Genomic DNA, 13,971 nt, shown 5'->3' on the forward strand with positions numbered 1-13,971 from the left:
CAGTTTGGCAATTGCACTTTGGCAATTGGACTCCATGGCACTGAAGTCCTTCCCCAAACCCCGCCCTCCTCAGGCGCCACCCCAAAAACCTCCCACTCATGGCAAAGAGGAACTTGGCAACCCTAGCCTCTCCCTCTGGGCCCCCTCTGGGGGTGGTATTCAGGTTAAATTGTCACATTGGCACTCGGCGATAAATAAGTGGGTTTTCAGTTGCAGTTTGGGCACTCGGTCTCTAAAAGGTTCGCCATCACTGGTATATACATACTAATCCAACAAAAGATCAAATGGAGTATGGCACTTGTTTACACTAGAATGGTTAAATAACAGCACAATATTTTCTCCATATGTATCTGAGTATCAACATACCTCCTGAAATTTCTCTGCTTCCCTTTCTTTTATTTCCTGGTCCATAGCTCTCCTCCGTGCTCTTTCCTCCTCAATTTTTTTCTGTATTTCTTCTTCAGACAATTGCCCAATTTTTTCAAACTTCTTTTTTAAGTTCTTTGCTTGAATGGAGCCACTTCTTTTTAATCTTATTAGTTCTTCATATTCCCTGCTTAACTCAAAGGTTTCGCACTCTTCCTCCTGCTGTCAAAGAAAAGATGCCACAAAGTTATTGACAAAAACAGATTTTCTGCAGCAAAACCACTTTTAATGTATGGACCACTTTTGACAAACAGCTAATTGTGTTGATGACGCTGATTTTTAGTAGGAGCATTAAATGGCACGGACTTTCACCTTCTCTAGCCTATCTGCTGTTTATTTTTGCTAACTGACTACTACTTGAAATATTAAGCTTACAGCAACCAGCCTGTAAACCTCAGTCGATGGTTTACTTCAAAAAGTGGGTAATTAAAAGGATTACTGTTGTAAAGATGACATAACAAGACAGACCTCTCCCATTTCTTGTCTAAGCTGCTCAAACTCATGCTTTTCCATTTCCAGTTTTTGTCTGCGCTCTTCTTCTGTGCGTCTCTTTTCTTCTTCCATTTTCTGCCTCAGTAACTCTTCAAAGTTTATTTCCAGTTTTCCAGGTGTAAGAGATTCTTGAGATACAGTTTTTGAGATCTGTGACGACTCATCATCTGGAATCTGTAAGAAATTTATTATTTTGTTAACAGTAGGTGCACTAAGTCTATAATTAAATAATTACAGTGGTGTGGCTCCTATACAGCACATGCTTAAGGTTGCCCATGGGCTTAGTTCGTCCCCCCGAGACTTCCAGATTAACAGCGGTTGTGTGGTTCATGTGGACAGCCCAGCAGGCTTCAATAAGAAAGGAAACAGACACTGCTCCTGTGTCAATGGAATGTCTTGTAGCAGCAGAAGCACTGCTAACTGAAGGAGAAGGACAGGGTGATTTCCTCACTGCAAGCCCCAGATTGTGTGGCTTTTTTCTGCTATAAACTCTTAATCTGTGGCCTGGACATCTCAAAAGGACTGTATCATGATGGTCTTCACGTGCACGCTCCAAACAATCCAAGTGATACTTCCCCCAAAGATTCTCTCTTGTCTCTAATTCCCCTTTCAAATGACACATAGAAGTATGTTTTCTAACGTAGAAAGCATTCTGTATCAATGTGCAGCTGTGCTTCATGCTGTACTATGTTTACTTCTCACTGTACAATCATGATCCTAATCATTATTATTATGTGGAAATACATTTATTAGAAATAGGATTTCCTTCCATATAATGCCCTTTATTTCGATTTCATTTCAGTCTGTGGGCTGAATCCCATGGGTCTGTTTTGCTAGCAGTGGCACTTTTCACTGACACAAGGAGCCTTCTCCTGAAACGAGACTCAAAAGGGTCACCTGAAGTGGAGGAAAACACCATTGCTAATCAAATGGATCCAGCCCATGCAGCCTTACCAGAGCAAATGCTAGAATTAAGATTGAAGTGTAGAAGAAATGAATTATTACGGATAGCATAACGCTAAACAAAACCAGCCCCAAGAAAGCTGACAAACTGAACACAGATACAAGAATTCTGTAATTCTCAATTATAACCAACTGGGAATTGCACTGAACATTTGGCTTCCATTTCCCCTCTTTAAAACAAAACACCACATGGTCCATTTCCTCACCAGATGCAATCTTGTTCCTGCATGCTTTGGTCACAATCCTTATTTACTCATTAGAAGATCCAGAGACATAATGGATAATGTTCTTGTTCAAAGACATGAAGACTGCAGCTCATGTTCTCACACTTCGAATGTGTGGGGGGTTTCATGGAGACTTCTCTACTGAGTGGTTTCAAACTAATTAAACATAAATCAATTTGAATCTTTCTGTGACATGGCCATAACATAGTGGGAACCAGTTTTATATTTAAATTGAAATTTAGGACAGTGCTGACACATGGTGTTCACAGTTTCATTTGAAAGAGAAATGTTTACTACAAAAATGTTCTTTATTCCCGCACAGGGTAGCATTCCCAGCTCCTGCTTACCACCCAGATTTGTATTTTGGTGTCTGCTCTTTCAATCACTTGTATTGCAAGGCTGGACGCCTGGTTAATCGAGTGCATATGTTAGGATCCTGCAGAACATTTTTGCTAATGGAAGAGATTTCTGTCAACAGACCACAACTACCTCCTCCAACTGCAACCCAAAATGCCTCCTTAAATGCTGATTCTGGGGGACAGGAGATTCCCAAAAACAGCAGGGGTGGGGGTTAGAGGCTTGCAGCAGGAGGGGGCTTTTTGTCATCAGATCCTGTTGAGGAGTTATTTATAGTCTACTCAAAACTATTTTTCCACCCTATCATACAAACTCAACTTTCTCTTCATACATGCCTTCTTCCTTCGTCTTAGAGTATCTCCAGTTCTACTTCAAGTGGCCGTGTATACAACCTACACATGCTAATTTCAATAAATTAAAAGTAGAACTGACAATCATCTGTTGCAGTGGAGCACCACTGGCGTTTTGAAGACTATGAATTCAAGTTTTGCTTTACCTGTTATTGTCTGTGTATGTATATTTTGTTCTGAATATTATCTGACCACAGACCACATCTTACTGTTGTACCCAAAGACTGAGAATGCAATTTCATACATAGATCAGTGAATGAACCACTATCTACCATGCTTTTTCTTGCTTCAGCAAATGCCTTTTTCTCCTCTTCTATACGCCTTCTGGCCTCCTCTTCTGTTTTTCTTTTTTCTTCTTCTTGCCTTTGTCTTTCTAATTCCTCAAAGCCAAGTATCAGTTTTCCAGGATGCAACTCCTTGACAGAATTTTCACTCTCTGTATCATCAGCATCTTCAGTCATCTTTGGGAAATAAAACCCACAAAAAACAATCTTTGAAAAGAGCAGTGAAAGGTGCAGATAAGCCAGGAGATACTGGACTTTGAAAATAGCATAGGAGAAGTCTCATTATAAAAAATGTGCAGATGTGAATGTAGTTTGTTCACTAGTGAACTTCAGACTCAGGAATATTTTTAAAAGGACAAAGAACACAGTAAAGAATATAGCAGACACATTTTTTAATGTATGGAATAAAAAATTAACCATGATATAAAAACCTAACCATGATATAAACTCCAGCCTATTACTTAAACAGCAGCAGAATTTTAAAAATCCTTTAATAAAATTGTTTTTGGTTTTGCTAAGACATAAACTGACAGCACAATCCTAAGCATGTCTACTCAGGATCCTACTGGAGGCTACTTAATGGGGCTAGAAAGGGTTTGTAGGTTTGTACTGTGATTTTGCTATATTTCCCTTTCACGAAAACATATGTCAGAACCTACCATTTGCTGCCTTGCTTCCTCAAAGGCACGTTTTTCCTCTTCTAAGCGTTGCCTTGCCTCCTCTTCTGCTTGCTTCCTCTGATTTTCCTGTCTTTGTCTTTCTAGTTCTTCAAATGTTAATTTCACTTTTCCAGGAGAGGGAGATTCTTTTCTTTCACTGTCTTGGCTTTCATCTTCATCCTACATAGCAAGTTTATGATCAAAACATAAACCTCATAACAAATTTAAATTAATAGGTTACCTAGAAGAAGTTCTACTGCAATCAGTAGAGCCTACTTCTGTGTAGATTCCAGTCCAGGAGCACCTTAGAGACCAATAAGGTTTTTTGGGGTATGAGCCTGCAAGAGTCAAAGCTTTCTTTGTCAGATATGTCACCATCTGATGAAGGGAGCTTTGACTCTCAAAACCTTATATCCCCCAAAATCTTGTTGGTCTCTAAGGTGCTACTGGAATCTAGTTGTTTTACCATAGACCAACATAGCTACCCTCTGAAACTACTCTGCGTAAACATACTTAGTATCAGCGGGTAAAGGTTTTGCTTACCGCAACTGGTGAAAAATATTTTACTTCCTTGAGAGCTTGCTTTTCCTGCTCATATCTCAATCGTTTTTCTTCTTCGTGTTTTTGCCTTTCTTGTTCTTCTCTCTCTTTTTCTAGATCCTCAAAACTTATTTTCATCTTCCCAGGTGATTTGGTATTTTTTACAGGAACTACAGTTATTAGCAATGAATCATCACCTTCCTGTTGTAAAAACAAATTTTGCCATGAACAATCGAATAGAACAGCTGTTGCTATCTACGAATGACCTTCTACTAAAGCAGTGCAGGGTCAGGGGGAGATAAACCAAAATCCACAGCAGAATTAAACAATCTTCCAAAAAAGACATTGAGAGTAGTTGTTCCAACTCTGCTATCAGCAACCATCCATAAACCATAACGAGATACAGCATTTGAAACAGTATGGTGTAGTGGTTAAGAGTGGTGGACTCTAATCTGGTGAACGGGGTATGTTTCCCCACTCCTACATAGGAAGCATGCTGGGTGATCTTGGACTAGTCACAGTTCTCTCCGAATTCTCACAGTCCCACCTACCTCACAAAGTGTCTGTTGTGAGGAGAGGAAGGGAAGGCAATAGCCGGTTTGAGTCTCCTTAAAGGTAGAGAAAACTGGGGTATAAAAACCAACTCTTCTTCTTGTACCGCATTTTACTTCTATCACCTAGTTGTAATCAATACAACAATTCTAGAAGGTAGGTCAATATTGTCTTCACATTGCTGCTGAAGCAGAGAGTGAGACAGAGAGTCTTGGCTAACTAAGCAGAGGCAAATGTTGAATTTCCTGATTTCCAGCTCAGTTTCTTAGCCACTATTCTGGAGCAGTCATACAACCTTACTGTGACAATTATGCATTGACCATTATCTAAAACAGGACTTTCAGAGATCCTAAAGTAGGGGTCACCAACACGGTTCCTGTGAGCATTATGGCACTTGCCAAGTGTTTTTATAAAGTGAGAGGGGCCAGGTGGTGCTTTTGCCCAGCAGAGCTCCTGACTGGCCACTGTACATCTGATTAGCTGTGCACATTTTTTTAAAGTTGCTTCCACAACAGGTGGCACCACAACACACTGTGTTACTGAAGGTAAGCCATGTGCAAGAAAAATATTTCAAAATATAGGTACATTTTAAAAGGCAATGTCTGCCTGAAATATTGAAGAGTTAGTGTAACTCACACCCTGACATTTGGTGGCTGACTCTGCCTCTTGTGGCAGCCATTTTATGGTTTTTTCAGAATTCCCAAACTGTCCCCTGGCTCACGAAGTGTGGGGACCCCTACCCTATTGCATGCCATTATATACAAAGAATAAAGCTGGCAAGAAAACATATTTTAAAAAATCTGACTTGTGCTATCTCAAAACTTCAGTTTGTGAACTGAATGCTAATATTCTCATACAGGTAAAAAATCAAGTTCTGTGAAGAATAACGTCTATTAGCTTGACTGGTTAGCAGGTACTTCAGATGATGGGCGTTTTCTTAAATCTTAAGAGACTGACGTCTTTTAAATGGAACTGAAGCTACATACCATGACCTATATGCTATTTCATACTTTAAAAAAAATAGCCCAAATTTCATCCTATGGCCAATCAGATTCATGAAGCTTCAAAGGCTACTGTTCAATAAACGCAGAAGAGTTTGGCAATTAATAGTACCAGATAACACAAAGCAAATGTTCATGTCTATCAGAGATATATTATTTTTACAAAACAAAAAATACTTTCCCCCAAATCAAAATAACCCACCAATAATCCATGTTCAGCTGGAGAGTAAATCAATCCTACTGTGCCACTTTAGATGCAAATGGAGAAGTGTGACAGAACAGCTGAAGTGGTATTCTGTACTTAGCAGGTGCAGGACCAAGAAGCAAATTACCTGTTTGATGCTAACACTCCTTATTACTACGCAGTGTCTAGCATATATTTCCATCTTTGCATACAAGATGCTTCTACCAGCGCTATCTTCTTTTCTGCATCTGTTATGGCTTCAAACCAGCCCCTCAACTCCATTGGGTGCCTCAAGGCTGTCACAAAGCACTGACGTGCAGCACAGAAATGGCAACATTCCCTAACTTCATCAGCAGGACCCCTCCTACAGCGATGGTGGGCTGTCACTATGTGAAGGAGCTTACGTTTCCACGTGGGAATCACCATCCTGAAAGAGTCTGCGTACAAGGAAGCTCGATTACCAGCTCAAGAACCATAATAACAACGTTGCTTCTTTTATTATCACAAGGTAAACCATCTTAAATCTAAGTACTTCAATTTAACGATTACAGATTAGGCGGTTAGTGCATGATTAACTGTGTCAAAGCTTCAAGTGCAATTCATAATTCATTTGCTTTTAAATACATTAGAAGTAATGTATGTCAGTTCCAGTCCATTAAAGGTAGCTAATGGCCCAAATTATCTTAAAATTAAAAATATCCTGCAAAGACAACAAAATTTTAATAAGATTTCAGAGGTGTCTTGGAGACCTGGGGCCACATCTTAATTCTATTACTGTAAATGGGTGTATGCCTAATGACAGAAGATAACCCAAATGCAAATGTACAATTGTGACTGTAATGGTATCAGATTGGCACATATGATAAATAGAACTGCTCTATGTACTATCACACCATCACATTTACCCTGGAATGATGCATCCCATGATGTTCTATCAGTTCACTCACTGGTAGCAACTCAGTCAGTCACTGTTCCACTCTGATAGCAAAATTGTAAGGAATATGTCATCATCTCCATATTAACTAGCAGATGTTATTTCAGAGTGCCCTTCATATTTCCCTAGAAGAGCATATGACTGATCTGAGGCCACATCCATTATACTTTAAGGGATTAGATGGGAAAATGGAAAGCAAGGTAAAACGTGCAACATGCATTCGACTAAGTAGCAAAGCATCACACAAAAGTCACATGTAAAGTGATAGCCAAATAATAGTAATTCTGAAGATATATTTATCTTGGCGACAGGATGGTACCAAAATGCGTTAAATGTGATAACAGTGTTTATCTACAAAAGTGATCTCACGTATTTCCCCAAAATCTAACACTCAGCACTTTTTACTCCAGGCATTACTACAATAATAACAGTGAAATGGGTGGATGTTGCATTGTAAAGAAGTCTGATTACCTCTGATGTTGATTCAGTTCCCGAATTGTTAAATTGTTCATCAATCTATTAAATAAGAATTTTAATAATGTTACTTTGGCTCTCTGCCTGCTCCTTTCAAACATAAAATGAAAATATTGGTGAGTGTTTATAAATCAAAATTTGGCACTGACATGTGCAAATATTGCAGTGTCCATGGTTAATTGATACACTTCTGTCCTGGTCAGATGTTACTCTCCAGAAAAAAGCTTAACCCAGTAAGTGGCTCAGACCGATAGAGTATCCCCTGGTACCATGTGAAGCAGATCAGCACAACCTGTGACCCACCAAGTCAAACCCAACCCACCAGTCATCTATTATGGCATGAAAGGTGTTTGACACCCCCCCCTTATTGCAGCTATAGACAGGCATTGAAAACAGGAGGGTTACCATGCCTTGGGTAAGCTGCCTTAGATGGCAGGTGGAATGGTTTGGGGATGATAAGTGGCACAGGCCTGTTATGGAAAAATGTAATAAGTGGATTAGGCTGTCCTCTGTTTCTTCTGTAACCCTTTAGAATCTGTGACTGATCCATGGTCAGGGATAGCCTATGTGCAAATGCAGTACAGCCCCACTTTCTCCACATGGGAATGCACCTGAAACTCTTACTGAGATGAAATCTCTCCCGGGACAGTAATGTCTAACCAGGATACAAAACCCAGACACCTGCTTCACACATTTTATTATGTTCTTAAATATGGACACCACAGTACACAATATATGCACTGTCAACTCTGAAGCACCTGCACATGTAAAATGTGATGCATATCCCTCTTCAAACATCCATAAGCAATGATCAGAAAGTATCTATCTCCTGCTTTCCAGTAATTATAGCACTATTCTTGGTTTCTGCAAGCACACTCTTCACTCTTGACAAAATGATGATGTGCTCAGATGTTCCACCCAAGTACAAAACCTAGTGTGCAAACGCCATCCTGTGTGCCTCTTTATCAGCACAATACACTGTCATTTAATTGACAAAATCCAGTGACCACTCTCTTTAAAGTTAAATGCTTAATTATTGGTTATCCACACTTCACTTTACATTGTGACAATGACACTTAAAAAGCAATGATTTTCTGGCAGTCAAACATGTCTTAATTACAGATTACAGCAATAAGCATTGGTTACTTGCAAACAGCTAAGTGCCAAGAGAAGGAAATTTACAAAGACTACTATGCTGGGGTGGCTCTGCCCCCCCACCCCCCACTTATCATGGCAGGAGGGTGACCCAGTAGTCTTCCCCTGGCCACCAACTGCAGCAATCAGTGGCAGCAGGACGAGGAGACGAGAAGGAGCCAATGGAAGAGGTGGGCAGGCAGAAGACATGGCAGGAAGAGGTACTACAGCCTACAGCAGTCAGCCCAAATCCCAGCTGCCCAATGTCCAGGCAGCAGAAGACACACCTGGGGGGAGGAGTGTGGACTCCAACGGGAGTCAGCTGGGGGCAAGCCTGGCCTGGTGGAAGACCAGCCGGCTGCCAGGCCCAAGGCTTTGAGTATGCTGGGAGGAGGGGCAGAGCATGAAAGGGAAGGCGCTGTCCTTCCCAGGCCCTCCCAGGTCTGCAGCTTTTGAAGTTGCGGGGTGGGGGAAGAAGTCAAAGGCAAGAATCACCAGCCGGTATTTCATTGGCTTGGGTTCTTGCCAATCAGGAAAGCTCCACCTTAAGGGAAGGAGTGGAGGAGCCTGAGAGTGCTTCTCCCCCAGGAGGGCCTTTAAAATGCAGACTGAAGGGAGGCCAAGGAGGAAGAGCCAGGCCATGTCCCAGAAGAGTGTGGGAAAGTCCTGGTGGCAGTAGGGGCCAGGGTGTTGGGTGAAGGAATCCACCTCCCCCCTTTTGCTTTTCTGAGGCACTCCTGAAAGCCAGCCTAGAGAAGGGGATCCTGAAAGGTGCTACAGGCTCTGGCTCTCCCTCAGAGCCCCCAGAATTGGACAACCACCTTTCCAATTAAAAGTTAGGACCAATATAAATGTTACAGTCCCCCCCCCCACCGGCACAAGCTTCACAACAGACATCCATGCAGCTCACACCACATCTAAATCTTAAGCCAAGTAGCATACAATATCTGCACTTCAGGACCAGGTACATACTGCTGATGATGCTTGTAAATAGGCATGAAGTATTGAAAAACAGCTTTCTAACGACTGAACATTTAAATCACCTCTTAAAAGTGAAACTGAGAAGCAGTTGACAGGGATGCTTTAAATGTTTTTGTAGCCATTCTTTGACTATTAGTTTATTGTAAGAAACTTCCAATGTGCACAGAAGCCAAAGTAGCTACCTAGAGCACAACCAATTATGAAAAGACAATTATGGAAACCTTTCTTGATGTCTGGTAATGATGGCTGTAAGTAACAGCGGGATTTCTAATGTGACTTAATATCTGTTTATTAGCCACAGCTCAATGTTTTAAGGCATACACAGTAATCATCAGTGAGGCCTTAAAATTAATGTTAGGTGAGAGGCATGCTAATGACTAATCTACTCAAATGAATGAAATCACCTTTCATCCCATGCAAATAAAGCAATTTTTTAATCTACAAAATAGCAGCCTCAGAACTGCCTTTGAACCAAATGCATATCATTTGTTTAAATTTTTAAAAAAAATTAAAAAAAGATTTTTAAATTTAAAAAATCATTAAGATCCTGCCCCAATGCTCCAAATTTGGGTTGATTCCACATGAGATATTTTTTCCCCCTGTGATGGTCATGTTGCTGGGGTGACCGTTGCTCAATTCTATTTATACTTATATGTATAATCCTCTCCCCCGCCCCACCCTTAGAACAGGGCTCAATTCACATTTGCAACAGAGATTCCACACAGCACAAGGAAATCCAATTTTTCGTCCTCATTTACTGTCAATTCCCTTTCACGCTGTTGTTATGCAGCCACCTTTTAAAAAATGTTTTGTTCCACGCACCTTGCTGTTCAGGAAAAGCATGATACTACACACACACACACACACACACACACACTGTGCTTTTGCATAGTGCTGCTCCATTGTGCTTTTGCATAGTGCTGCTCCAGAATAACCCAATAATTGAATCTTTTTGGCTATACTAATTGATGGAAGGTCCTGGGTGTCCCACTTAAGTCATCTTCATTGAAAAGACTAATTGGCCCACTTGAGGTAAGGGAAGAGAACATTTCAGAGACTTTTCAAATGCTGATTGACAAAGCAAAGCAAAACACTTGCCGCTTGATATTATGCAGTAACGGCCCTATATCCTTGCCCTGACTGTTTAAAATAGTAAAAAAAATTAAAAATCTCCATTTTGTTGTCAGCAATGACACAAAAGCAGTTCACTGTTAAAATGCAGAAGGTGATGTTTTCTTTATTCAAACACAAAGCGTTCCTTCCCTTCTCAACATGTAAAAGGATCGCCCCAACAGTGCCATGCCAGGTATTTTTAAAAGGGGGCATTTTTAGTCGGAAAAAAATGGGCTGGTTTGTGCAGAACTGGGGATGACTGTGTGTGTGGGGGGGGTGGATGTCCAACAAGAGTTGTTGAAATGGAGAAATCTTCTGTGTGGAACGAGCCCTGGTTTATCTCAGGCCATACTTTCCCTTTTTCACTTTCTACTTGTCCACATTGGGGGGAGGGGAAAGGGAATGTTAAACAGACATATTTCTAGAAATGTTTGCTTCTTATATGTATCCTTTAACTTACATGTTTGAAAGGCCTACATGAACTTTGGGGAGCAGAATTTTACCATCAGTGTTTTGCACACAGACATGCATAAATCCTAGCTTTCTGGTAATAAAAGTGTAAGCAGAGGTGCCTCAGGAAACAGACCTCAAAACAGTCACATGAACCCAAACTCTGTTGTATGATGCAATATCAATTAACACTCCACGCAGATGCTAATCATCAGGAAAAGAGTGTGGCTATGGCATACTGCATGCATATAAGTGATCTCTATTCTGTAATGTCCCTGAAGAAGTCAAAACAGACTGGAACCTGCCTAGCTTTACCTCCTGTCCCAAATACAAGACTGGCTACTGTTTGCCCAGAGGCTGGAGATTTCTAGTTTTCAGACAGAGTACTTGTAATTTGAAAATGTAAAAATTAAATCCAGCCATTAAAAATCATAAAATTGATATAATTGTTTGATTGAGGAATACCCAAGCTGTATTGATAGGTAAGTATCAATAGGTAGGCAAAGAGAAAAAGTGTTTCAGAGGTGAAGTGTAAATGGGCAATACAAAAAAAATGTAATGCCTTTAGTTATTCTCAGAGCAACACTGTGATGGTTACAAGAGTTGTTTTAAACTTTATATACAATAGAAAGCTTTGATTTTACAGTGGATTGGAATGGATTCTGCAGATCTGTCTGCTGGCAGAAGTGCTTTCCTCCAGTGGAAGGCTCCTTCTGTCAGAGGAAAAACATGCTTCCATTAGTGGAACAGACCCACAAGATACAACCCACATGGTGAACTTTATCACATATTTTTTTTAATTTGCATTACTTGCTTTTGTATTACAAAGATAGTTTGTTGATTCTTACAAGCATACCTCTTGTGCCCTCTTTGCCAGTTCTCTCTGAATTTTCCTCTTCTCTATCATGTCTTGTTCAATTCTTCGGTGTCTTTCTTCTTCCATTCTTTTTCTTTCTTCTTCTTGCCTTTGCTTTGCCATTTCAGCAAACTTTCCTTTGACAGTACCTATGAACAGTAAAAGAGAAAAACAATGAATTTAATTTTGTCCCTCTGCTTATTTATCTGACATTCCTATACTGTTTCTCTAGTGTCAAAAGTAGCAGTTCAGCAGTGAATAACAACGGTGAATAAAAATGTCACAACAAAAAAATTTAAAGTAATTTCTAAAATCTTTTGGGACTTTTTTTTATTGCAATTCTGAATCTTAAAGTTTCAGAAATTACTTTTAGTCTTTTTATTGTGACATTAATCCTAACAACAATATAAGAAGAGTTTTAAAAAATATATATCATTACTTGGATTGATGATAGTTTATGTGGCAATAGTATCAGAGGGTAGCTATATTGGTCTGCAGTAGATGAGCTACATTTGAGTCCAGTAGCAATTTAGAGACCAACAAGATTTTTGCAGTAGAAGGGAGCTCTGACTCTCAAAAGCACATAACCTGAAAATCCAGTTTACGTGAAAATCCAGTGTACATGGAGAAATCTGGCAGCACAGTAGAGTGAAAACACTTATAAGACTCGCTGCAGACTCACTGCTGAGAAAGTAGAACAGCTTCATCAGCCTAATGGAGAGTAGGCACTGGATGGCCCGCCAGTTTAGGGGCCTGAAAGACATCTGCAGTAAATTTCACAGATTGTAAAGGTAAAAATTAAAAAATGGGGCCAGCACACATCCCTGCCATACTTCTCTGGTAGCTAACAGTTGGGTTATTTAAATAGCCCTGATAGTTATATCGGACCCTCACCTTGGATGGAGAATAGAATTGTTTAATTATGTTTAACAGCCTAACAGCCCATTCCTGAGCTCTTGGCCCGAAAGTGGCCCAGGCCACTTGCGCTGCTGCGAGACGCAAGAACGCCGGTGTTGGGCCGCTCATGCAGGCCTCCCTGCGCTGCCATGGCAGTGCAGCCCAGGGACACAGGCTTGGCCTCCCACCAGCATCCCACCAGCGCAAAGCCCCGCACTGGCATCCCAGGGAGCATCCCCAGGGTGTGCCAGGGGCAGAGCTGCCAGTAGGCAGCTTCCTGACCCCTTTTGCCCCAGTATGCCATCCACGACAAGAGCGTTGCTGTGCTAGTTTTTTGCTGGTGCAGCCTCGCTATTCTCAATGGGCAAAATGCCCCATTTTTCAAAAATAATTTTTAAAAAATCCTTTAAGCGGCGGGGAACGGCTTTGGAGGTGCCACAGTGGCGCCTCGGCAATGCCATCCCCGGCTGCCGAAGGCTCAGGAATGGGCTGTAAGTGGTATTGAGCCGGCCTCAAGTTTCTCCCATAGTCACCTGTGCAAGACAGAATCAAATGTGCCTTGCAGATCAATCAATGCAGCATATAGCTGATTTTCTTTTCAGTGGCATACTTTTCAACCAGATGGGGATGAACGTGGGGGCAAGGTGCAGGGTCAAATTCCCCTTCCCGAAGCCTATCTGTTAAGGGCCTAAGATGGCAGAGTCCATCATCCAAGTTTCCAGTTAATGGGCAGCATATAATTTACTCAAAACAGAGAAAAAGCTAACTGGGCAATAGTTAGCAGGATTCTTATCATCCCCTTCTTTATAAATATAGATGACAGTAGCCTGCCTCCACTGATGAGGTATGTTCCCAGATGCATCAATATCTGTAAATAATTTCACATACTGGAGCCCACCAGGCAGGATCAGTTTTAAACCTCTGGGAAGATATAAAATGGCCCCAGAGCTTTTTTTTGCCATAAAGTGACAGCTGACTTATGGCGATCTTGTAGGGACTTCAGGGCAAGAGACATTCAAAGGTGGTTTGCCATTGCCTGCCTCTGCGCCATGACCCTGGTATTTCTTGGAGGTCTCCCATCCAAATACTTGCCAGGGTCG

The 13,971-nt window shown here is 41.1% G+C and overlaps 1 protein-coding gene across 3 annotated transcripts in view; it reads right to left on the reverse strand.

The window, feature by feature from the left end:
• NEXN (nexilin F-actin binding protein) overlaps positions 1 to 13,971 on the reverse strand; it is a 45,282-nt gene that overhangs the window by 6,780 nt on the left and 24,531 nt on the right. For 2 of the 3 annotated variants that reach the window (XM_056845610.1, XM_056845608.1), the window contains 7 exons: positions 11,975 to 12,123; positions 7,438 to 7,482; positions 4,299 to 4,496; positions 3,756 to 3,935; positions 3,085 to 3,273; positions 895 to 1,092; positions 367 to 588 (listed from right to left, as the gene is read on the reverse strand). In XM_056845610.1, the coding sequence (XP_056701588.1) occupies positions 367 to 588; positions 895 to 1,092; positions 3,085 to 3,273; positions 3,756 to 3,935; positions 4,299 to 4,496; positions 7,438 to 7,482; positions 11,975 to 12,123 (1,181 nt within the window). The remainder of the gene's footprint in view (positions 1 to 366; positions 589 to 894; positions 1,093 to 3,084; positions 3,274 to 3,755; positions 3,936 to 4,298; positions 4,497 to 7,437; positions 7,483 to 11,974; positions 12,124 to 13,971) is intronic. The other variant, XM_056845609.1, reaches the window with a different exon arrangement.

This window comes from Euleptes europaea, chromosome 2, assembly GCF_029931775.1.
Source record: "Euleptes europaea isolate rEulEur1 chromosome 2, rEulEur1.hap1, whole genome shotgun sequence".
In the NCBI taxonomy this organism is placed as follows: Eukaryota; Metazoa; Chordata; class Lepidosauria; order Squamata; family Sphaerodactylidae; genus Euleptes; species Euleptes europaea.